The sequence below is a fragment of the Candoia aspera genome, chromosome 4 (assembly GCF_035149785.1).
Source record: "Candoia aspera isolate rCanAsp1 chromosome 4, rCanAsp1.hap2, whole genome shotgun sequence".
NCBI lineage: Eukaryota > Metazoa > Chordata > Lepidosauria > Squamata > Boidae > Candoia > Candoia aspera.
In genome coordinates, this window is record NC_086156.1 from 112,390,415 (window position 1) to 112,416,380 (window position 25,966).

The window sequence follows — 25,966 nt, forward strand, 5'->3', positions numbered from 1 at the left end:
CTTATCATTATCAGTAGTTTATTCTACATCACATGATCTTTTCTGGCAAAATGTCCAGAGATGCTCTTCAAGTGAGATGGGTGATGATGAAAACTGAAATATAAATGAATAAAAATAAAAAGTCTAGTTTTATTGGCACTCCATATTTATAGAAAAATCTCCCATCCTTTTACTTTTGAAATCACCTAGGCCATCCCTTTCTGACTCTTAAGAAGCCATTAAATAATTCTTGTTGGGTGCTTGCCAATCTTAGTGTCAAGAACTTAAATGATACATAAACCATCACGTGTTTTATTTCTCATGTCCTGACATTATAGGCTTTCCTGAGAGAACTTGCCCATAATTTCAAAAGAGTTTCAAAGAAATCTGCCATGTGAATGGAGAGAGTGACACTTTATCCAAAGACATTTGTAAATTAAGAGACAATTCTCCTCTCCTCTCCTCTCCTCTCCTCTCCTCTCCTCTCCTCTCCCCTCTCTCTTGTGTGAAATATACCTTCAAGGAAAGGTGGATGGTCAATGCACTGAGTGCCTCTTTTATCCTGAGGACTGTATATTCCGTGACAGCTTCTGCTTTAATTTAAGGATAGGAAATGGCCAAAAGTGGTCCTGTGAATGTAGAGATGGAATTTTTGTAAAAAAAGTGGAATACAGTTTGAAGAAATAAAGAAAAATATAAACAGGATAAAATTATGTTTTCCTCTAAGTCTCATATTTAGCAAAATCTCTTGCAAATGAATGGTAGAAGAAGCACAAGAGGGAAGAAGAATTATTCTCCTATCAGAGGGAATACAGAACTGGTACAGAGCAGATTTTGACCAATGATAAGCCCTTCCAACCCGGTCTGCCTGGAGTAAAACGAGGGAGAGGGAAGACCGAGGTGGACCTGCTTCAATCTGGCTGGAACAGCCTCTTCTGGTTGGAGGTCTGCAGAGAGGGTCTGGCTCCCCACCAGTTAGAGAAGGTTTGTACTAGACGACCGAGATGGTCCTTCCCTACTCGTTTTTACATGATTTCATGATATTTAGGAGAAAAAATAAGAATACACAATCTCCAGAAAATACAGTATCTCATAGAATAACCCATCAAAAGGAATTTCCTATTATATAACAAAAGAGCAGCTTTGGATTTCTCCCTAAACCAGTTTACGTTCCCTGGAGCTCTTTCATTTCTTCGGAGCCCTAATTACCATTTCTTAATGCAAGAATCTGCTTGGAAAGTTAAGTAGATGCCTGCCCTCCTCAGGTTTTCCACCAGGGGGCAGTTGCCACACTGAAGAGCTTTGCATATGTGTGGGGTGGGGGAGGGGGTGGGGGAGGGGGAGGGGCAGGGGACCAAAGGAAGGGTCTACAGGCCTTGTCTCACTTCGGAGGCATCATTACTTTTACTCTCATTTTCCTGAGAAACCACTGAAGGCAATTCAAAGAAATTTAACATCCCAAGATATTACATTTCTCACCATGAAGCCACATTCGAGTTGAGAACGGATGTGCTTTCCTAAATATAGAACAAACTGAATGGTTTGGAAAATGAAAAGTCATTTATTCGTGTTTCTCAGTCCACGGACTAAGTGTAGAAATATTTTTATTAGTATTCGTATGAATGATCTCTGGGCAGCTAATAACCCATAAAAAGACCATACAAAATGGGAACCACCACCACCCCCACCACCCCAATATACAGTATGTAATCCATAGAGTTGCCAAGTAAAAAACCAAACTAATCAGGAACACCCTACAGGCTTCAGATATATTTACTTTTTTTAATCCCAACTTTCAGACTTCACTGTGTATGCAAAATTCAAAAGTGGCTTACAAATTGGGCCTTATGGCTTGGTCTGCATTCACTTATTTTGGGTGTCTTCCAAAGAACGTGGTCAAGGGAACAACTGTGGAGCAACCATTCTGAACTCCGATGTGCCATACTTTCCATGTCCAGCTCTAACTTGGCTGTTTATGGAAATTTCAGGGCATGATTTCTTCCTGTTACCTTAACACCCTTACTTAAAATGAGGAGCTTCTGTCAGAAGCTTATTCCAGTGTAAAGCTGCCCTTTCTTCTATGTCCTGTATGTGAAAGGTGTGTTGAAAGACATCTTTACCTCAATGCCCTGAGGGGCTCTTTTATGTTGAGCAATATGTAAATCAGACCACAATTTCCCCTTTAAAGGAGCCCCAGGGTTTCTCTTTTCAGGCTACACCCATCAGCACAAAGTTTCTGCAGTCTCCAAAACCCTCACCTGTCAATTCCCCTCCAATTATTAGAGGGAGCAAAAATGATCCTGTGGCTGAACTTGGTGTCCTTCCTAGCAGTCCTCAGAGGTAATTGTTTCTATCATATTCCGGTCCTTTTCAGCTTAATTCTTTTATACAGGAGATTTCACCCAAATACCTTTCTTTGTAGGTGCCCAGTCTGAGGGCCAGTTGGTGGAGTCCGGTGGGGATGTGAGGAGGCCTGGAGAGTCCCTCCATCTCTCCTGCCAAGCCTCTGGATTCGACTTCGGCAGCTCTGACATGGACTGGGTGAGACAGGCACCTGGAAAAGGACTGGAATGGGTGGCTTACATAAGCTACACTTCAGGTACCATTTCCTACTTGGACAAAGTGAAGGGACGCTTCACCACCTCCAGGGACAACTCCAAAAGCCAACTCTATCTGCAAATGAACAGCCTGAAGCCGGAGGACTCGGCAGTCTATTACTGTGCAAGATACACACTGAGAGGAAGTGAGTCTGAAGCCGGGCAAAAACCTGCTATTTCTCAGAGCAGCTCTGCAAGTTCATTCATGAACCACACTTTGAATTGGTACACTGCAGTTGTGAAGAATCATACCAAAAAAAAAAAAAAAGCAGAAAAATATTCTCCCTGGAAAAGAAAAAAAAAAAAGCACATGAAAACACAGAGGTGGAAGAGAGAAGCTGGGAACAAATGCAGGACCTTTGTTAAGCTGCCAATCGTATTTGCTGTGAGGAAAGGAAGTCAGAACCTGTTCATAATCCAAACCTCATCCGCGCTATAAAACTTCATGAGAATCTAGAACGTCAGAGCAGAGACCGGCATTTTGATCCAGAAGGCTATGCAAATTCAGGAGCAGTTTCCTGCTCAAATGAGACACATGGCCTTTAAGACATGGTTTTACTGTACCTCCCATAAGATAGACCTGCTGCTTCATATATTTGTTAAGGATTAAAAAAAAAAAACTGCCTTGACTGGTGTTGGGACTTGTTCAGCATTCAAAGACCATGTCTAAAATGTCACTTGAAGAAACTCTCCAAGAACAAAGCAGCATGTGGCTCTTTTATCCTGAGGGCTATATAAATTCAGTGACAGCTTCCTGTTCAAAGCAGCCATATCATCCTGCTCTCCTGCTACACTCATGAACTCGAACTTTGAGTACTTGTCTGAATGTTTTCCCATCAGTAGGAATCCTCCAATCTTTAGAGCAAGCAGAAATGACACTCTGGTAAACCTCATGTTGTTATTAGCAGTGCTCAGAGGTATTATTTTCCCCTCCAGAGAGAGGGGTTTTTCCTCCTTGTTTTGTGTTTACCTGCAGGAGGCCTTATAAAGCTATCTTTCTTTTTAGATGTTCAGTCTGAGGAACAGTTGGTGGAGTCTGGAGGGGACCTGTGAAGGCCTGGAGAGTCCCTCCGCCTCTCCTGCCAAGTCTCTGGCTTCCCCTTCAGCAGCTATTGGATGAGCTGGGTGAGACAGGCCCCTGGAAAAGGGCTGGAATGGGTGGCAGTGATTGGTAGATCCTCATCTCCAATTTATTATTCGGATAAAGTCAAGGGGCGGTTCACTATCTCCAGGGACAACTCCAAAAGCCAGCTGTATCTGCAGATGAACAGCCTGAAGCTGGAGGACTCGGCAGTCTATTACGGTGCGAGGGACACAGTGAGAGGAAGTGAGTCTGAAGCCTGGCAAAAACTGCCTGTTCCTCAGGGCTGTTCTCCAAATTTCTTTGGCAATAACAATTTAGCTTCATTAATTAGGATTCTTCGTGTCTTCAATTTGCAGTTCAGCCTTAAATCATTCTTTCTGGATGAACCAGACTCTTTTCTTTTCTGCCATTAATCAGTCCCTCACCTCGATTTCTGATTCCATCCAGGCTGATGTTTCCTCAGTCCAGTCATTTCTGAACCCCCCTCTCATTTCCCCCCACACAGTTTATCATATCCCCATTTTAATTTCTTTCAAACCTTAGGATTCTGCTTCCAGCTATCATTCCAGAAACTGCTTTTTTGGCCTTTCAATCAAATGGCTGCCAAAACCCTTCCCAGGTACAGTTAAAAGACTTACCAGTGGAGTACGTCCATTTACTTTTCTTACCTCTCCTGGTGGATGCAGTTTCCCTTCTGGAAACATGTATCCCCCTTTCCTGCCCCTATGACTTTGATCTCCCAAGGAAAAACTGTACAGGGCTTAACCGGATTCATACTCCTCATGGCAGGCGCCAATACCGGAAACACAAATGGGGGCTGGTCAATCATTCCAACTGTGACTGTGGGAATGTCCTGCAAACTTTACATCGCATCACGATGGAAGGCCTTCTAGGAATGCTTCCTGACATTTTTTAAATAATTAATTAAATTAAATGGAAAATAAATATTGAAATAACTCCTATGGTCTCACCTTGTAGTTTTCGATCTGTGATGAAGGAAAATCAGTCCCTCAACTTCCACATGGCAATGCTAGATTTCTATTTGATCAAATGTAGCCCTGCTCTTTATCCCAGGTATGAATAAGTCAACACTCCTGTCTTGACTCCTATAAGGACTTGCCCCAAATCTCAAAATTCTTTAAAAAAAATCCATATTATGTGAATGGATAGTGTATCTCCTTTATTCAAAATCATATATAAATTCAGGGATGATAGAAGATTGTCCCTTAGTTTTCCTGCATTTCTTGCAGTCCAATTGGGAGAAGGCAAAGTGATTGATTATCTTTCTCAGCCATTTGGCAAAAGGTTGGTTATAAACACATTTCTTGGTTTTGTGACATATGGACCTTCAACGATTGTGCTATGCATATCATTCTCAATGGCTTAGTCTACATCACATGAACTTTTATCGTAAAATGCGCAGAGATGCTGTTCAAGTGAGATTTGGTGATGATGAAAGCTGAAATATAAATGAATAAAAATAAAAAGTCTAGTTTTATTGGCACTCCATATTTATAGAAAAATCTCCCATCCTTTTTCTTCTGAAATCACCTAGGCCATCCCATTCTGTCTCTTAAGAAGCCATTAAATCAGTCTTGTTGGGTGCTTGCCAATCTTAGTGTCAAGAACGTAAATGAGGCATAAACCATTACTTGTTTTTTTTCTCATGTCCTGACATTATAGGCTTTCCTGAAAGAACTTGCCCATAATTTCAAAAAGTTTCAAAAAAATCTGTCTTGTGAATGGAGAGAGTGACTCTTTATCCAAGGACATTTGTCAATTAAGGGACAATTCTCCTCTCCTCTCCTCTCCTCTCCTCTCCTCAATGGAATATACCTTCAAGGAAAAGAGGAAGGTCAATGCAGTGAGTGCCTCTTTTTTTTCTGGAGGACTCCATAATCAGTTACTGCCAAAAATGGTCCATTGTATCTACACATGGAATTTATCTAGGAAAAATGGAATAAATTTTGAAGAAATAAAGAAAACTAAAAAGAGGATAAAATTATGTTTTCCCCTAAGTCACATATTTAGCAAAATCATTTGCAATTGAATGGTATAAGAAGGACAAGAGGTGCTAAGAATTATTATCCTATCAGAGAAATTACAGAATTGGTACAGAGCAGATTTTGACCAATGATAAGCCCTTCCAACCCGGTCTGCCTAGACTAAAATGAGGGTGAGGGAAGAACAAGGGGGACCTGCTTTAATCTGGCTAGAAAAGCCTCTTTTGGTTGGAGGTCTGCAGAGAGGGTCTGCTTCCCACCTTTCAGGGATGCTTTGTACTAGATGACTGAGATGGTCCTTCCCAACTCGTTTTTATATGATTCATGATATTTAGGAGAAAAAATAAGAATACACAACCTCAAGAAAATACAGTAACTCATAGAATAACCCATCAAAAGGAATTTCCTATCATATAACAAAAGGGCAGCTTTGGCTTACTCCCTAGGCCGGCTTAAGTTCCCTGGAGCTCTTTCATTTCTTCTGAGAAATGAAAAAAATCACCACTTCTTAATGCAAGAATCACCTGGGAAAGTTATGGAGATTCCTCCCCTCCTCAGGTTTTACACCAGGGGGCAGAGTTGCGACACTGAAGAGCTTTGCATATGTGTGGGGAGGGGATGGGGGAGGGGAACAAAGGAAAGGTCTACAGGCCTTGTCTCACTTCGGAGGCATCATTACATTTACTCTCATTTTCCTAAGAGATCACTGAAGGCAATTCAGAGAAATTTAACATCCCAGGAGATTACATTCCTCACCATGAAGCCACCTCCAAGTTGAGAACAGATGTGTTTTGCTAAATATAGAACAAACTGAATTGTTTGGAAAATGAGAAGTCATTTATTTCTGTTTCTCAGTCTACGGAGTAAATGTGGGAGAGGCGTCTTTATTAGTCTTTGTATGAATCAACTCTGGGCAGCTAATAACCCATAAAAAGCCCATACAAAATGGGAATGGGCCCCTCCCCCCCCAATATACAGTATGTAATCCATAGAGTTCCCGAGTAAAAAAACCTTCAAATAGATTTATTTATTTATTTATTTATTTTAATTCCATCTTTCAGACTTCGATGTTTATGTAAAATTCAAATCTGGCTTACAAACTGGGTCTTATGGCTTGGTCTGCATTCACTTAATTTGGGTTTCTTCCAAAGAACGTGGTCAAGGGAACCACAGTGTACCATACATCCTGAACTCCGATGTCCCATCCTTTCCATGTCGACGCTCTAACGTGGCTATTTAAGGAAATTTCAGGGCATGATTTCTTCCTGTCACCTTAAAACCCTTAGTTGAATTGAGGAGGTTCTGTCAGATTTGCTTTAATTATTCCAGTCTAAACTGCCCTTTCTCCTATGTCCTGTATGTGAAAGGTGTGTTGAAATAAATCTATACCTCAAAGTCCCGAGGGGCTCTTTTATGATGAGTGATATGTAAATCAGGTCACAATTTCCTCTTTAAAGTATCCCCATGGTTTCTCTTTTCAGGCTACACCCACCAACAGAAAGTTTGTGCAGTTTCCCAAATCCTCACCTGTCAATTCCTCTCCAATCATTAGAGGGAGCAAAAATGATCCTGTAGCTGAACTTTGTGTCCTTACTAGCAGTCCTCAGAGGTAATTGTTTCTATCGTATTCAGGTCCTTTCCATCTTAATACTTGTATACAGGAGATTTCACCAAAACACCTTTTGTTTGTAGGTGCCGAGTCAGAGGGCCAGTTGGTGGAGTCCGAAGGGGACGTGAGAAGGCCTGGAGAGTCCCTCCGTCTCTCCTGCCAAGGCTCCGGATTCAGCTTCAGCAGTTATGCCATGGGCTGGGTGAGACAGGCCCCTGGAAAAGGGCTGGAATGGGTGGCATGGATGACCTACAATTCAGTTAGCATTTACTACTCGGACAAAGTGAAGGGATGCTTCACCATCTCCAGGGACAACTCCAAAAGCCAAATCTATCTGCAAATGAACAGCCTGAAGCCAGAGGACTCGGCTGTCTATTACTGTGTGGGAGACATAGTGAGAGGAAGTGAGTCTGAAGCCTGGCAAAAACCTCCCATTGCTCAGAGCTGCTCTGCAAGTTCATCCATGAGCCACAATTTGAACTGGTACACTGAATTTGTTAAAGACTATACCCCCCCAAAAAAAAAATCACAAAAAGTTCTTCTCCTGAAAAGAACCCACAAGAACAAAAAAGGCAGTGACAGAGCTGGAAGAGGGAGGCCAGGACCAAGTTCAAAACCTTGCTTGCCTGCTAATAGCATTTTCCGTTAAACAGGACTAGAGGAGAGGAGCTCAGCCTGGAGCCAAACAGAAACCCCCGTTGTCCAGAGCTGCCTCCATCCACACATTTGATCCGTGAATTTCATGGATGAAAGAGGAGAGTTTTCGCAGGGTACGTTTAAGTTGCTGAGCAGGACACGGGCCCTGCAGCCCCTGTGTGTTCTTTGAGGGAAAGAGAAGGCTGAAGCGGGGTGGGGGGAGAGGAGAGCATCCCTCCTTACAGGCCTCTGCAAAAGGGAGCATGGAAGGGATTGGGCAGAGCCAGGAGTCCCTGGATGGTCTGAAGCATGTCTTGCATCCAGACAGGCCAGTGGTGGGCATTTAAGAGGAAAGAGAAGTTGATTGGGTTTTTTGTGTTGTTGTTTATTCGTTTAGTCGCTTCCGACTCTTCATGACTTCATGGACCAGCCCACGCCAGAGCTTCCTGTCGGTCGTCAACACCCCCAGCTCCCCCAGGGACGAGTCCGTCACCTCTAGAATATCATCTATCCATCTTGCCCTTGGTCAGCCCCTCTTCCTTTTGCCTTCCACTCTCCCTAGCATCACCATCTTCTGCAGGGTGTCCTGTCTTCTCATTATGTGGCCAAAGTATTTCAGTTTTGCCTTTAATATCATTCCCTCAAGTGAGCAGTCTGGCTTTATTTCCTGGAGGATGGACTGGTTGGATCTTCTTGCAGTCCAAGGCACTCTCAGAATTTTCCTCCAACACCACAGTTCAAAAGCATCGATCTTCCTTCGCTCAGCCTTCCTTATGGTCCAGCTCTCGTAGCCATATGTTACTACGGAGAACACCATTGCTTTAACTATGCGGACCTTTGTTGTCAGTGTGATGTCTCTGCTCTTAACTATTTTATCGAGATTTGTCATTGCTCTTCTCCCAAGGATTAAGCGTCTTCTGATTTCCTGACTGCAGTCAGCATCTGCAGTAATCTTTGCACCTAGGAATACAAAGTCTTTCACTGCTTCTACATTTTCTCCCTCTATTTGCCAGTTATCAATCAAGCGGGTTGCCATACTCTTGGTTTTTTTGAGGTTTAGCTGCAAGCCAGCTTTTGCACTTTCTTCTTTCACCTTCATCATAAGGCTCCTCAGTTCCTCTTCACTTTCAGCCATCAAAGTGGTATCATCTGCATATCTGAGATTGTTAATGTTTCTTCCAGAGATTTTAACTCCAGCCTTGGATTCCTCAAGGCCAGCTTGTCGCATGATGTGTTCTGCGTACAAGTTGAATAGGTAGGGTGAGAGTATACAGCCCTGCCGTACTCCTTTCCCAATCTTAAACCAGTCCGTTGTTCCGTGGTCTGTTCTTACTGTTGCTATTTGGTCGTTATACAGATTCTTCAGGAGGCATACAAGATGACTTGGTATCCCCATACCGCTAAGTACTTGCCACAATTTGTTATGGTCCACACAGTCAAAGGCTTTAGAATAGTCAATAAAACAGAAATAGATGTTCTTCTGAAACCCCCTGGCTTTTTCCATTATCCAGCGGATATTGGCAATTTGGTCTCTAGTTCCTCTGCCTTTTCTAAACCCAGATTGTGCATCTGGCAATTCTCGCTCCATGAATTGCTGAAGTCTCCCTTGCAGGATCTTGAGCATTACCTTACTGGCATGTGAAATGAGTGCCACTGTTCGATAGTTTGAACATTCTTTCGTGTTTCCCTTTTTTGGTATGGGGATATAAGTTGATTTTTTCCAGTCTGATGGCCATTCTTGTGTTTTCCAAATTTGCTGGCATATAGCATGCATTACCTTGACAGCATCATCTTGCAAGATTTTGAACAGTTCAGCTGGGATGTCGTCGTCTCCTGCTGCCTTGTTATTAGCAATTCTTTTTAAGGCCCACTCAACCTCACTCTTCAGGATGTCTGGCTCTAGCTCACTGACCACACCATCAAAGCTATCCCCGATATTGTTATCCTTCCTATACAGGTCTTCTGTATATTCTTGCCACCTTTTCTTGATCTCTTCTTCTTCTGTTAGGTCCTTGCCATCTTTGTTTTTGATCATGCCCATTTTTGCCTGGAATTTGCCTCCAATGTTTCTAATTTTCTGGAAGAGGTCTCTTGTCCTTCCTATTCTATTGTCTTCTTCCCACTAGGCCTGCTTCGATTTCCTGGAGCAGAGCCCGGCCATCCCAGACCCGCTTCCTCTTGGCAAGACAAGCATCTCCCTGGAGAGCCGGGCCTGCTTCTGCTCATCCTGCCACCAGGGGCAGCGCCATCCCACAGAATCCCATTGCCCATGGTGGGAGGGGCAGGTCACTGAAACCAGGAATTCCTCCAGTTCTGAGGCTGATGATTCTCGTGGTGGGTGGCGAAGACTCATGGAGATGGCCCCGTGTGTCCTGTCCCGGGCCACTCAACACAATATACGAGGGAGGCAGTCGCAAACTTTCCTGAGGAACTCGTGAAGGAACCAAACAGTTGGCCAAGGCCGTGTAAGCAGTGAAGCGAAGTCCAAGGGTCCAGATGTTGTAGGAGGGTCCAGATGTTGTATGATATCTAATGTGGCAAGACATGGTTTTACTTCCTATAAGATTAACCTGCTGCTTCATATATTTCCTAAAGAAGAAGAAAAAAATCTGCCTTGACTGGTGTTGGGCCTTGTTCAGCATTCGAAGACCATGTCTGAAATATCAGTTGAAGGAGCTCTAGAATTTCAAAGCAGCCCTTTGCTCTTTTATCCTGAGGGCTATGTAAGTTCAGTGACAGCTTCCTGTTCAAAGCAGCCTTATCATCCTGCTCTCCTGCTACACCCAAGAACAGGAAGTTTGAGTGCTTGTCTGAATGTTTTCCCATCAGTAGGAATCCTCCAATCTTTAGAGCAAGCAAAAATGACACCCTGGCTAAACCTCATGTGGTTATTAGCAATCCTCAGAGGTATTATTTTCCCCTCCAGACAGAGGGGTTTTTCCTCCTTGTTTTGTGTTTACCTGCAGGAGGCCTTATTAAGCTATCTTTCTTTTTAGGTGTCCAATCTCAGGTCCAGTTGGTGGAGTCTGGAGGGGGCGTAAGGAGACCTGGAGTGTCCCTTTGTCTCTCCTGCCAGGCCGCTGGCTTCACCTTCAGCAGCTGCCACATGGGCTGGGTGAGACAGGCTCCTGGAAAAGGGCTGGAATGGGTGGCATTCATTTATACTGATCCCAGTGGAAAGTTCTACTAGATGAAGTGAAGGGATGCTTCACCGTCGCCAGGGACAATGCCAAGAACCAGCCGTACCTGCAAATGAACCACCTCAAACCAAAGGACATGGCAGTCTATTACTGCCCAGCTAACACAGTGAGAGGAAGCGAATCGGAAGCCAATCAAAACTGCTCATTTCACCCAACAGCTCTGCAAACGTCTCTGAAAACAAAAATACAGCGTCATTAATTAGGTTTCTTCCTTCATGCCTTCATTTTGCAGTTCACCCTTAATTCCTTATTTCTGGAAGAACCAGCCTCTTCTCTTTATGTCCATATAATCAGTCCCTCACCTCAATTTCGGACTCCATCCAGGCTGATGTTTCCTCAGTCCACTCTTTCCTGAACCCCCCTCTCATTTCAGCACACACAATTCTTCAGAACCCCATATTAATTTCTTTCAAACTTCAGGGTTCTGCTTCCTGCTGTCATTCCAGAAACTGCTTTTTTGGCCTTTCAGTCAAATGGCTGCCAAAACCCTTCCCAGGCACAGTTCACAGACTTACTCATGGAGTTTGTCCATTTCCTTTTCTTACCTCTCCTGGGGGATGCAGTTTCCCTTCTGGAAACATGTATCCCCCTTTCCTATTACTTAGCCTCTTTGACCCCTGCAATATAAGCCAGCGTTGGGAAGAACAGCTACTCCCCTCGATTAATTAGATCCCTGTATGCAGAACTGTTCATCAGAATACCTGTCACTCAACCTATTTCCATGGCCTGCTCTTTTTAGGACATCTCTCTCTCTCCCTCTGACATTAGCAGCCCTATATGTCCACATCTGCTTTTGGACCGGCCTTGAAGCCACTGCAAACAATGCAGCTTGTCCTTTCTTTTAATGGTGAGAGAAGGAGTCACACTGGGTGTCAAGTTTTCTCTGACATACCTTTAATCCTTCATTTATTTCTCCTGTTGCAATCCTGTATATCCGCCAACTCAGCCTCAATTTGGGAAATACTCTTTTGAGCCTTGCTTCTCTCTAGAGGATTATTGGTAGCCATATCATGAGGTTAGGTGCATGCATCTGTGAGTTCAATGAGTGGAAGAGGGTTTTAACCTCAGAGAGCAAGTGCTGGCAATGCACATCTTAGGATCCCTTTCTAAAGTGTACTTTTTTCCAGCACAGGAGGACTATGTAACTCTCTTCTCCTTCTCCCTCTTTGCTGGAGAGCTCACAAAATCTCCTTTTTCTCCAGCTGTCCCATCTGAGATGCCACTGCTAGAGTCTGGAGGGAATGTTAGAAGGCCTGGAGAGTCCCGGCATCTCTCCAGGCAAGCTTCTGGTTTTCCCTTCGGCAGTTATGGCATGTACTGGATGATGCATTTAGATTCGTTAGTCAGAACTCCTAATCTGTATTCTTGTTCCACAGTTCAATACTCTTTGATCGTCTCTGCGTGGCAAGAACTTCTCAAAGTTCTTTCATGCAGATCCTTCATTTTTATTCAATCTACTTTCATTTCTACTTAATCTGGAGGTGCGATGAGCCCATTAGTGTGATTCCCCAGCCCACGCTACTTTGACTCTAGTTATATCATTTGGTTAGATTGCCATCGGGGATAAATAGGTCATAATCAGACTATTGTTAAGGTTCTTCTCATGGTCAGCCAGATATTTAGACTGGGTGGCAATCTTGGCCTCTTATCAACTCATTCCGAAGGACCTGGGATGGGCAGATGCTTTATTTTAATAATATTAAAGATATTGTTGTAGGATGGAAGCTGTTCCAAGGAAAGCTGCCTTTTGCAATTGACTGGTGGTGATTTTGTCAAGGCCGATGGTCTTCAAGCGGTGTTCCAGATGTTTTGGAGTTACACCCCAGGTCCCTGTTACAGTCAAAAACACGCCCAATGTGTGAAATCGATGCAACTGCTGAGCTAAACCCCCAATTAATAAGGGGCTCTGCAAAGGTTTCCAATATGTTTTCTGGGATTTCAGCTTTGAGACCTGGATGATGCATTTAGGTTCGTTAGTCTGAACTCCTAATCTGCATACTTGTTCCGCAGTTAAGTCCACATTGAGTGTCTCTAGCTTACCAAACCTTCTCAAAGTTCTTTCGTGCAGGTCATTCCTTTTTTTATTCAAAAAATGACATTCACTGGGTCCGACAGTGTCATAAAAAGGGGCTGGAATGGGCTGTGGGGGAGAGAGGAACCTGCTCCTTCGACAAAGGGAAGGGACACTTCACCATCTCCAGGGCCAATTCCAAAAACCAACTCAGCAGGGCAGCATGGAGTGCTTGAGAACAATCTCCAGCGAGGGTTGATGAGTACCAGTGGAAGAGAATATCGGTAGCTCAGGGCTGAACTGTGGAGTCCTTCGTCTTCCCTGAACTTGGCTGTTTCCTTGCAGGCATTTCCTTACCTGACTAGGCAACACCTTCAGTGCTCGAAGGGAGTGGGGCTCGCTCTTTGCTGAGACACAGTAGGTTGCCCTGTCAGTGTTGGTGGGGTGCAGTTTCCCCCTGGGTAGTTCCTTGATGGAACAGTTTGCTGCCTGGTTGTTCTTCTGAGTTGCCAGTTCCTTGATTGATTAGGGGATCCTTTCCTGCTTGAAAGCTTGTCTGGTGTTAATCTTGGTGGTAATCCCTGCTTATTTGGGTGTTGATTGCTGGCTGGAGGTATTCTGCTCTGTTTCTTCCTTTCTAGCTTTTTTCTTGCCTCTCTTAAATGGTGTGCAAATGACCTTCATCTCTAGGTGCCTATGGATGTCTGTCTTGCATACCAAGCTTCCAGGAATCCCATCACGAAGGACGTTCACTCAGCCCTTTCATATATCCCCTCTCATTAGCTCCTCTGCTGTAGTGGCATTCCATCCACTCCAGATTTTCTGGTCTCACCCATCTATGGTTTCTCCCAGTAGAACTTATTGTCGGACTGTCCTGCTTCCCCAACCTCTGATGAGGACCTGGTCAATCTGGGCAACGCCCGAGCCACCCTCTCTTAGTTCCGGTCACTCTCAACTCTGAGGTAGGCGGTGGAAACTTGAGGGTCTCTCTGCCCAAGCACCCCTCCTGCTAAGGTAGGTACCAGCTGGGATTCGAACCCCAGTCTTCCACATTAAAGGGTGGAGTTCTAAACACTACAAAATCCAGAACCTATAAATATTCATGAATACACATATACATATACGTATATACCCTCAAGAACAGGTTAGCTGAGGGACCGCCTCTTCCCGACTTCATCAGCCCGTCCCACCCGATCATGCAGAGAGGGCATGCTACGGCCCCCATCGACAAGAGAATTCCATCTGGCAGGGTCCAGGAGGTGGGCCTTCTGGGCAGTAGCGCCCGCCCTTTGGAACATCTTGCCCCCGGAGGTGAGATTAGCCCCATCGCGCCTGGCCTTCCGGAGGAAGTTGGAGACCTGGCTCTGCCACCAGGCTTGGGCAGGGAGGAGAATGAACATACTTGGGGGTGGCTAGTGCCTTGAAGGGCCCTTCCTACATAATGACTGAAGGAGATCACAGCCATCTGGATTTCACGAGGTGGGGTAGTTAATAAATTGTTGTAATTTTAGTTTTATTTTTAGTGGGATTTTATTAGAATTTTATTGTATATTTATTAGAATTCTATTGTATACTTATTGTTCTGTATTAGAAACAGCCCAGAGTCCCTCCGGTCGGAGGAGATGGTCGGTGAGAAATTTGAGAACTAAATAAATAAATAACCAACCCTCACCGTGAAGCCATGTCGACAATACTCCTTTCCACAGCAGATGTGCTTTGCTAAATATAGAGCAAAATGAATTTTTGGAGACTATAAGTACGATATTCGTATTTCTCTGGTTACAGAGAGAGTGGACATGGTAGCATTAAAATTAACAGAAGTAGCATGAGATAATTAGAATTATTATTTCAGTTTGTATGGCTTCCCATCTTGTGGAAACAACTCTGGGCAACGAGCAGCTCTTAAAATCATCATACAAAATTGCCATCCAAAAAATCAATATATAAAATCCACACAACTGCCAAATTAAAAACCAATGTACTAAACAAAAAAAGACCGCACAATGTCCAGCTATTTCTCCCTTGGCTGTGATTTGATTCTGATTTTGTGACTTGGACATCTAAGTGCAAATCAAATGTGGCTTATTATGGTGCCTTAAGGCTTGGTCTGCATTAGTTGTTTTGGGTTTCGTCAAAGAACGTGGCTGAGGGAACCGCTGGGGAGCAAACATGATGATCTCAGATGTGCCATCCTTTTTATGTTCGGTCTCTCACGTGGCTGTTTAAATAATTTTCAGTGGATGTTTTCCTCCTCTTATATATAAACACTTTCCGGAACTGCACAGGTATTATCAAACCTTGCTTTACTTACTCTGAATTTTTTAATAGTAATATTAACAAAAAACAATAATAATAATCCATGACTGTCTTGATTTTTTTTTTTTAATCTGGAAGTTTATTTGAAATGTTGTGTGCAAAGACATATTTACGGCAAAGCCCTGAGAGGCTCTTTTATTCCAAGCGACAGGCAAATCAAGGCACAATTTCCCCTTTAAAGGAGCCCCATGGCTTCCTTTTCAGGCTACACCCACCAGCACAAAGTTTCTGCTCTTTCCCAAATCCTTTCTTATCAGTTCCCCCCATTCCTTAGAGGGAGCAAAAATGATCCTGTGGCTGAACTTGGTGTCCTTCCTAGCAGTCCTCAGAGGTAATTGTATCCTCCCTATTCTGGTTCTTTCCATGTGTTCTGCTTGTACACGGGAGATTTCACCAAAACACCTTTCTTTGTAGGTGTCCAGTCAGAGGTCCAGTTGGTGGAGTCTGGAGGGGACGTGAGGAGGCCTGGAGAGTCCCTCCACCTCTCCTGCCAAGCCTCTGGATTGCTGGAGGAAATCGGAAGCCTGACAAGATATTCTCTTCTTGAATTGAAGACGAAGGGAACCTCTGCCTCTACAATTAGAACAGACTGGTAATGGTACCTGGTATTGGGAGCCCTTGCACACAATACCGTATCTGACGATCACTGAAATAATACCTGTGGTTGTCCCTTTGAACTTGCCTACTTCTCCAGCAGCTTCCATGAGGATAAAATAGAAATTATACTAAACAATTGCGATGAAAAGAGTGGTGGTCCTTTGCTCATTTTTCTCCAGCAGGCTAAATTGCTCAGCCTCTCCATGACTTCTCTCTTGCCCGTATTGGAGCAACCCCTTGGTGATATATGGAAGAGGCGCACAAAATCTGCCTGAATTAAAAGGGTCCCATCCAAGGAAATATTTAAAATGAAAGCCATGGAAAAGGAATTTTCGAAGAACTCCTACAGTTTCAAACAAACTTTTATGGAGGGTTCATTCTAACTACATTATCCAGGAAGCCATGATTTGTGGTCCTCTCTACTGAGCAAAATTCTCTGCTCCATACAGATTAAGGATGAAATGCCTGCTTCCCTCACTGTTTCACACTTCTCAGCTCTATAGAATTTCTCAACAGCAGGGACCATAAGAATTATTCTGCTCTCAACAGAGACTCAAAACTAGTACAGACCAGAGTTTGACAGATGATTAACGCTGCCGTCCTGTGTGCCTAGAGGGAACCTGGGATGAGGGAGGGACAGGGCAGCCTCTGCTCAGTGTGGGTAGAGCAGTCTCTTTTGGTGGCAGGTCTGCAGACAGGACCTGGATGGCCACCTCTTAAGGACGGTTTCTATGAGATGACCTAGAAGGTTTTTCCTAACTAATTCATTCTATGAATTTATGAGATTTAAGAGAAAAGAGAAGACCCCCCCCCATTTCGAGAAAATACAATCTCGCAGAAAGTAACCCATCGAAAGCAATTTCCTATAATATAATGGAAGATCAGCTTCGGATTTCTCCCTAAACCTGCTTAGATCTCCTGGAGATCCTTCATTTCTTCTTAGCCATAATTCCTATTTTTGAAGGCAAGAATCTCCTTGGAAAATTAAGTAGATGTCTCCCCTCCTCCCATTTTACAGCAGGGGGCAGTGTTGTCACACTGAATCGCTTTCCCTATGTGTGGGGTGGGGGTGGGGCAGAGGAATAAAGCAATTGTCTGCAGACTTTGTCTCATTTTGGAGGACAGTTTATATTTACTCTCACTTTCCTAAGAGATCACTGAAAAAGAAAAGCCACATCTCAAGAAGCCACAGTCTTCACTCTGGCCATGTCTGAGTTGACAACAGATGGGTGCTGCTAAATAATGAGCAAACAGAATTCTTTGGAAAACAGAGATGTATTTCTGTGTCTCACTCACAAAGAGAGGGTATTTGGTCAGGTTAATATTAATGTGGGACTTGCCATTATTATTATTTCGATTTTTATGGCTGCCCATCTTGCAGAATCAACCTTGGCAGCTAGCAGCCAATGAAATCACCATAAAAACTAGTCACCACCATCACCAACCCCAGTATCTAAAATCCATCCAACTGCTGAGTGAAAACCAAGCTAATAGAACAAAAAAGACTCCACAGGGTCCAGCTATTGCTAATTTGACTGTGATTTCTTTGATTCTGATTTTGCAACTTCGACTTATAAGTGCAATTCCACTCTGCCTTGCAAATTGTGCCTTATGGCTTGGTCTACATTCCGTTGTTTTGGGTTTCTTCAAAGAACATGGTCAAGGGAAGAACTGTGGAGCAAAGATCCTGGACTCAGATGTGGCCTTCTTTTCCTGTTCAGTCTCTAACAGGGCTGTTTAAATGATTTTCAGCACATGGTTTATTTTTCTCGTCTTGAAACACTTTCCCCAACTAATGAGATTTAATCAGATCTTGCTTTACTTATTCTCATCTAATTCTCTCCTTTTTTGTATGTACTGATAATAACAATAAAAAAGTCTTGCTTGATTGTTCTGAGATGTTTCCATCCATTCAAATTCATATGTGAAAGCTGTGTGCAAAGAAATCACACCCCAATGCCCTGAGGGGCTCTTTTATCCCGAGCGATATGTAAATCAGGACACCATTTCCCCTTTAAAGGAGCCCCGTGGTTTCCCCTTCATGCTACCCCCACCAACACAAAGTTTGTGCACTTTCCTGAATCCTTTCCTGTATTTCCCCTTTGTTCATTAGTGGGGGCAAAAATGATCCTGTGGCTAAACCTGGTGTCCTTAGTAGTAGTCCTCAGAGGTAATTCTGACTTCTCTATAGAATTTACTTCAATTTGCTGTTTTTGTATATAGGAGGTTTCACCAAAACACATTTCTTTGTAGGTGTCCAGTCTGAGGTCCAGTTGGTGGAGTCTGGAGGGGACGTGAGAAGGCCTGGAGAGTCCCTCCGCCTCTCCTGCCAAGCCTCTGGCTTCGACTTCAGCAGCCATTGGATGAGTTGGGTGAGACAGGCTCCAGGAAAAGGACTCGAATGGGTGGCACTCATATGGCCAAATTCTGGTACTCACTACTCTGCCAAAGTCAAGGGACGCTTCACCATCTCCAGGGACAACTCCAAAAGCCAAGTCTATCTGCAAATGAACAGTCTGAAGCCGGAGGACACAGCAGTCTATTACTGTGCAGGAGACACAGTGAGAGGAAGTGAGTCTGAAGCCTGGCAAGAACCTTCCCTTGGTCAGAGCTACTATGCAAGTCAGCTCAGCCCCAGAAAACTGCATTTTCCCAGGAGACTTGAGAGGGACCTGAGAAAGCTGCCTGAGAGCCAAGTGGAACGATGATATGATCTTGGCCTGGCCATTGTGGCAGCTGTTTTCCATTTGGATGGGAGGAAAGTGGAAAATCTGAACAGAAAAAAAAAAAAAAAAGAATAGTTTAAACAAAGCAAAAGAAGAGAAAAACTACTGAAAGGTGTGAAAGGCAAAGTGCTCACTAGTTCTGCTCTCCAGAAATCTCTAGAAATACAAAATTGGATTCAATAATTAGAATTCTTAATTCTTTTATTGGTTTTTCAGTTCAACCTTAATTTAATCTCTCTTGAGACCCAGATCCACCCTATGGCTCTTTCTTTACAGTTGTTTGATTTTCTGTGTATATATTTCTCTGTCTCCCTCCCAATCTCTCTCTCTCTCTCTCTCTCTCTAAACACAGACACACACAGACACACAGACACACACAATTGTATACACAGACCCACACACTCACACAAACAGAGATATATATAGGTATTTGAAAGTTTAAATATGTTTAAAATCATATTCCCCTGTTAGCAGTAGCAATGTAGCCAGGTAATAAAATTAGGATGCTGTAAGACCTCAAATAGTTTGGTGTGGTGTGACACCGAGGAAGGGGGCCAATGCCAGAAAATTGTTGGAGGTACTAGCCAATCCAGCATGCCTCATTAGCATGTGCATTAGCATGTAAATTGAGTCCATCCCATGATGCAACTCTTCATGTTTCAGAGGAAGCTGATAGTTCCACTCCCAATTCCACTTTTCTCTCTTCATCCTTCTTCAAGACTGGGCGCTATGTGCACGGCTGTGTGCTGCTCCATCTTTCTGGGGGCCATGTGGTAGGCTTGGAATTCCCCTTTCTACAGGCAGGTCTTACAGCTATAGGGCTAAATGTGAATTAATTTAGGGAAGACAAAAGAAGAACAAAGATGTCATCCTTTCTGAATGAAAATGTAACTGGACCTTCAATAAAATGAGTAAGATATTCCTTTACTTTACTTTGAACCTACTCTATCTAAGCATGTAATTATTTATGCTGGGAGGGCTGAGTGTTTAAGATCAATAACCTGTGTTCCTCTGACATGCTCATTAAAGCTATCTCTGATAATATTCTTTTTCTTTGCACAGCTCCTCTGCTTTGTAAGCTCTGCTCCAATTCAGTGGTCCTGGCTGTCCACTAATTGGCTTAAAAAATAAGGCATAAAAATATCAGGCCCAGGGTAGCCTAAATGAGGTCATGTTCTAATACTTATAATAGCAAAGGAAAGTAAATCAGGGGTTCTCAAGTCAATTCCGAGGAAAGTCGTGTTCTAGGAATTCTAGGAAAAGTGCCTCCCCACCTCCAACACAAGAATGACCTTCACAGCCCTAATTATTGAGAGCCCAGATTCTATCCCCATCTCCCTTACTGGACCTCTTTTGCTCTTCTAGAACTCAGTAACTTCTTCCCACCTCCCTTCCCCTCTTAGAATACAGACATCTCCTTGGGGAATTAAGCCCTCTGCCTCATCTTCAATGGTTTTACACTAGGGGGCACTGTGGGTGTGAATAATCCCTCTGAATATGGAGCAAGTAGAAAGGGTGTACTCAGAGGAGATGACAGTTCTGAGCCTTCTTCCTAGATAGGAACAAAGAAAAAGAAGAACAAGGGCTTCAATCACACTTGCCAAGGACCTGGGTGAAAAGCCAGTTCTTCAGGGACCTTTCAAACACCAGTAGGACGGGGGCCATTTGAATCTCAGGGGAAACTGAGTTCCAGAGGGCAGCTGTGGTGATCAAGAAGTGCACTGCTGGGATCCCAATCAATGGCATTCTTTCATCGAAGGAACCGTGAGCACGGTAGCCCTGCCAGATCAGATCACCCAGGCAGACACTCTGGGAGACAGACAGTTCTTCAAGTAACCAGACTTTATGGCACATAGGGCTCTATAGATAGTGAACAGCACCTTGAATCGCTGTCAGAATCCAACGGGCAGCCAGTGCACCTGGCAAAGCAGAGATAGTACATAGGCCTACAGATGCAAGCCTATCACTGCCTGCTGCTGAATTCTGGACCATCTGAAGCTTCTGGGTAAGGTTCAAGGGCAGCCCCATCTACACCCTGTTGCAGTTGTCAAGTCATGAAGAGGCCACGGCACCAGTGGCTTGTTCTGAGTTTAGGAGAAAAACTAAGAATTCTCCCATCCAAAGAATATACAACCGGTCATAGAGTAACTTTTCAAAAGGGATTTCCTATCAGGAAGGAGAAGAACAGCTTTGGATTTCTTACTAGACCTTCTAAATCCCCTAGAGATCCTTCATTTTTTCTGAGTTTCACTTCCCCTCCTGCAACAGAAGAATCTTCCTGGGGAGTTTGATGACGCCCTCTTCCTCATCACTTCCACAAGGGAGCAGCACTTGCACCCTTAGTCTCGGTGGCCATGAGGGATGGTTTGGGCAGGGAAATAAGACTAGTGGGCACAAATATAATGTCATTTCTGAGGTTGATTGTATCTTCTGATACTAGGCTTCGAGGGTTCCCTCAGAGAATCTCAGGATAATTTAACTTCTCAAGAGACTAAATCGTCAGACGTGAAGCCATGTCTGAGTTTAAAACAGGTGATTTCTTACATACAGAAGAAACTGATTTTCTGGCTGAATACAAAGGGAGTTATTTATCTCTCTCATTCAGCCAAGACAGTGTATGTCATCCTAATGTGATCTGAGTCTGAATTTGTGAGTGGGGTGGATACAACTACTGTGGCTCACAAATTGTTCCTCAAGGCTTGATCACCATTTAACATATTCGGAATTTTTCCAAAAAACTAACAAACAAAAACAAGAGGTCAAGGAAACAACAGGGTAGCGAACTTCCCAACTCTCATAAGGACTTCCTCATGACCTCAAAATAGTTTCAGAGAAATCTCTAAAGTTAACAGAAAGAGTGATTGTTTTATCCAAAGACACTTGTAAATTAAGGCAACAGCTCTCCTCTCCTCAACTCTCCTCTACTCCCCTCTCCACTCCACTCCTCTCCTCTCCTCAACTCTCCTCAACTCTCCTCCCCACTACTCTCTTCTCCCCTCCCCTCCTCTACTCTCCTCTGCTCTCCTCTCCTCTACCCTCTCCTGTGTGAAATATACCTTCAAGGAAAGGTGGAAGGTCCATGCACTGAGTGCCTCTTTTATCCTGAGGACTGTATCTTCAGTGACAGCTTCTGCTTTAATTGAAGGATAGGAAATGGCCCAAAGGGGTCCGGTGAATGTAGAGATGGTGTTTATGTTAAAAAAGTGGGATACAGTTTGAAGAAAAAAAGAAAAATAAAAAGAGGATAAATTTATGTTTTCCTCTAGGTCTCATATTTGGCAAAATCCTTTGCAAATGAAAGGTAGAAGAAGAACAAGTGGTGCTAAGAATTACTCTCCTCTCAGAGAGGATAGAGAACTGGTATAGAGCAGGTTTTGAAAAATGATAAGCCCTTCCGACCCGGTCTGCCTGGCGTAAAACGAGGGCGAGGGAAGAACGAGGGGGACCTGCTTCAATCTGGCTGGAACAGCCTCTTTTTGTTTGAGGTCTGCAGAGAGGGTCTGGCTCCCCACCAGTGAGGGATGGTTTGTAGTAGATGAACAAGATGGTCCTTTCCAACTCGTTCTTACATGATTTCATGATATTTAGGAGAAAAAATAAGAATACATGACCTCAGGAATATACAGTATCTCATAGAAAAACCCATTGAAAGGAATATCCTATCATATAACAAAAGTGCATTTTTTTATTACTCCCTAGACCAGCTTAACTTTCCTGGAGCTCTTTCATTTCTTTTGAGCCCTAATTACGATTTCTTAATGCAAGAATCTCTTTGGAAAGTTAAGTAGATGCCTCCCCTCCTCAGGTTTTCCACCAGGGGGCAGTGTTGTCACACGGAATGGCTTTGAATATGTGTGGGGAGGGGGAGGGGTGGGGGACAAAGGAAGGGTCTACAGGCCTTGTCTCACTTCGGAGGCATCATTACATTTACTCTCATTTTCCTGAGAGACCACTGAAGGCAATTCAGAGAAATTTAACATCCCAAGAGATTACATTTCTCACCATGAAGCCACATCTGAGTTGAGAACAGATGTGCTTTGCTAAATATAGAACAGACTGAATTGTTTGGAATATGAAAAGTCATTTATTTCTGTTTCTCAGTCCATGGAATCAGTGTAGGACAGGGCGTTTTTTGAGTCTTAGTACGAATTAACCCTGGGCAGTTAAAAACAGATAAGAAGGGCATAAAAATGGCAACCCAAAAACCTCACAATGTTTGTAATCAGTATGGCTGCTGAGTTAAAAACCAAACCATTAAGAAACATTATACAGGTTTCCAATGATTTATATTCCAACTTTGAGACTTTGATGTGTTTGTAAAATTGATCTGTGGCTTATAAATTGGGCCTTATGGCTTGGTCTGCTTTGACGCAATTTTGGTTTCTTCCAAAGAACGTGGTCAAGACAACAACTGTGGAGCAACCATTTTGAACTCCGATGTGCCATCCTCTTTATTTCCGGACTGTAACATGGCTATTTGAGGAAATTTCAATGCCTGATTTCTTTCTGTCACCTTAAAACCCTTACATTAAGTGAGGAGCATCTGTCAGAAGCGTTAATTATTCCAGGGTAAAGCTGCCTTTTCATCTATGGCCCATGTGTGAAAGGTGTGTTGAAATAAATCCATACCTCAAAGCCCCGAGGGGCTCTTTTACGCTGAGCAATATGTAAATCAGGCCACAATTTCCCCTTTAAAGGAGCCCCAGAGTGTCTCTTTTCAGGCTACACCCATAACACAAAGTTTGTGCCTTTCCTGAATCCTTTCCTGTCAAGTCCCCTCTATTCTTTAACGGGAGCAAAAATGATCCTGTGGCTGAATTTGGTTTCCTTCCTAGCAATCCTCAGAGGTAATTGGTTCCCTCCTATTCAGGTTCTTTCCATTTTAATTCTTGCATAAAGAAGAGCTCATTAAAACAACTTTTATTTTAGGTGTCCTGTCAGAGGCCCAGTTGGTGGAGTCCGGAGGGGACGTGAGAAGGCCTGGAGAGTCCCTCCACCTCACCTGCCAAGGCTCTGGGTTCAACTTCGGGGGTTATTGGATGAGCTGGGTGAGACAGGCCCATGGAAAGGGGCTGGAGTTGGTGGCACGGATAAGCTCTGGTTCTGGTTCCAGTACTTACTACTCGGACAAAGTGAAGGGACGGTTCACCATCTCCAGGGACAACTCCAAAAGCCAAGTCTACCTGCAAATGAACAGGCTGAAGCCGGAGGACTCGGCAGTCTATTACTGTGCGAGGGACACAGTGGGAGGAAGTGAGTCTGAAGCCTGGCAAAAACCTTCCCTTCCTCAGAGCAGCTCTGCAAGTCAGCTCAGCCCCAGAAGTCTGCATTTTCCCAGGAGACTTGAGAGGGATCTGAGAAAGCTGCCTGAGTGCCAAGAGGAAGGAAGAGCTGATCTTGGCCTGGGCATTCTGGGATCTGTTTTCCATTTGGATAGGAAGAAAATGGCAAATCTCAGTACAGAATATACATTGAATAGCGTCTTTTCTTTTTTTTAATCCTCCTTAAAGACAGCAAAGGGAAATTGTTCTCAAGTTCTGCTCTCAAAAAGTATCAGGAAATACAGAATTGATTCAGTAATTAGAACTCTTCATTGTTTTATGGGTTTTGAAGTTCAACCCTCATTTCCTCTTTCTTGAGACGCAGATCTTCCCCTCTCCCTCTTTATGTGCATTTGTTTCTGTGTCTATATATCCTCTCTCCCTCTATCCATAGATGTACTACCTATATGTACACACACAGAGACACACAGACATGAAAGGATGCACACACATACAGGCAATTGAAAGTTTAAATACGTTTACCACCATTGTCCTCTGCTAGCAGTCGAAATGTAGTAATAAATTCAGGATGCTGCAAGGCCTGCCAGAGTGTGGTGTGGTCTGACACCAAGGAAGGGGGCAGAAGTCAGAAAATAAGGCCTAAAAACGTCAGGCGAAGGGTAGCCTAATTGCGGTCGTGTTATAATACTTAGAATAGCAAAGGAACGTAGATCGGGGGTTTCAAGTCAGTTCCAGGGAAAGTCATGTTCTAGGTGGTTCAGGAAAATTGCCTCCCCACCTGCCGTCCTTCCCAGTAACCTCCGGGTGGGAGAAAGGTTGGAATCGCTCAGCCTCTTTGCTCAACAGGAAAATTAAATGGAGAAAAATATTGAAATAACTCCTATGGTCTCACCTTGACTAATATTCCTTTTTTTTTAGTTTTCTATATTTTTAAATGTTTTTAATAATTAAAATAATTCCTTAGCATTTATTAAGTATTCTTACGCTGTGTTCTATGCTGCCCAGAGTCACTTCATAAAGTTAAACTGATAATTTGATAGATAAATAAATAACTATATAAATAAATAAATAACATTTTCGATGGGGAGGGTTCTGATAATTAATTCCAAACTCTTATTTCAGATGCATCTGGACCCTTAGACCACCTGTGACGATCACCAATGTTACACTAGGGGGCACTGAGTGTGCCTTCAAAGGTGCCATCTGTGGCTTGAGCAAAAAGATGGCTACTCCCACGTCTCCCAGAGGACTAAACCTGGTGGAGACTGCTGTGTTGTGGCCTTCCCATGAGGAGCAACTGTCTGGAGCAGTTTCACATTTCTACTGTAGATATATATATTTTCTTTGTTTAAAAGAAAACGTCTGCCCAACCCTTATAGGGAGATACGAAAACTCCAGTTGTCTTGCGGTCTGCTGCTTTGGGCTGATCTTTTGAGCCTGAGGCAATCAAATTGGGCATAAATTAAATGGAACCATGACAAGGAAAAAAGGAAATATTGGGGCAGGAGAATATACTAGGAAGTTTAAAAATAAGAGAAAGAAAGTTTAAATTTCATGAGAGGAACAAATAGGGATTCAGTACCTATATTTCTTCCTTGATGAACATTTCAGTTCATTCCCATTTTTTTCTCTGAATACTGCCATCTCTCCTCAGTGAAATTATTTTCTACATGATGCTCATTTCCCATTCCCTCTATGTTAATATATATTGAAATAACTCTTATGGTCTCACCTTGTACTTTTTGATCTGTGATTTATGAAATTCAACCCCACAACATCCACATGGCAATGCTAGATTTATATTTAATACAATGTATCCCTGCTCTCTATCCTAGGTACGAATTATTCAACACTCCTGTCTTGACTGCTATAAGGACTTGCCCAAAATCTCAAAATTCTATAAAAAAAATGCACATTATCTGTATG

At 43.3% G+C, this 25,966-nt stretch overlaps 1 gene segment (V, D, J or C); it reads left to right on the plus strand.

Moving 5' to 3' along the window:
• Positions 1 to 18,156: 18,156 nt before the first annotated feature.
• On the plus strand, positions 18,157 to 23,992 carry LOC134497133 (Ig heavy chain V region 5A-like; the record flags this gene model as incomplete). The annotated part of the segment is given in 3 exon segments: positions 18,157 to 18,202; positions 18,286 to 18,654; positions 23,769 to 23,992. Coding segments are annotated over 3 exon segments (639 nt in total), but the record flags the coding sequence as incomplete, so codon positions are not given.
• Positions 23,993 to 25,966: the final 1,974 nt, after the last annotated feature.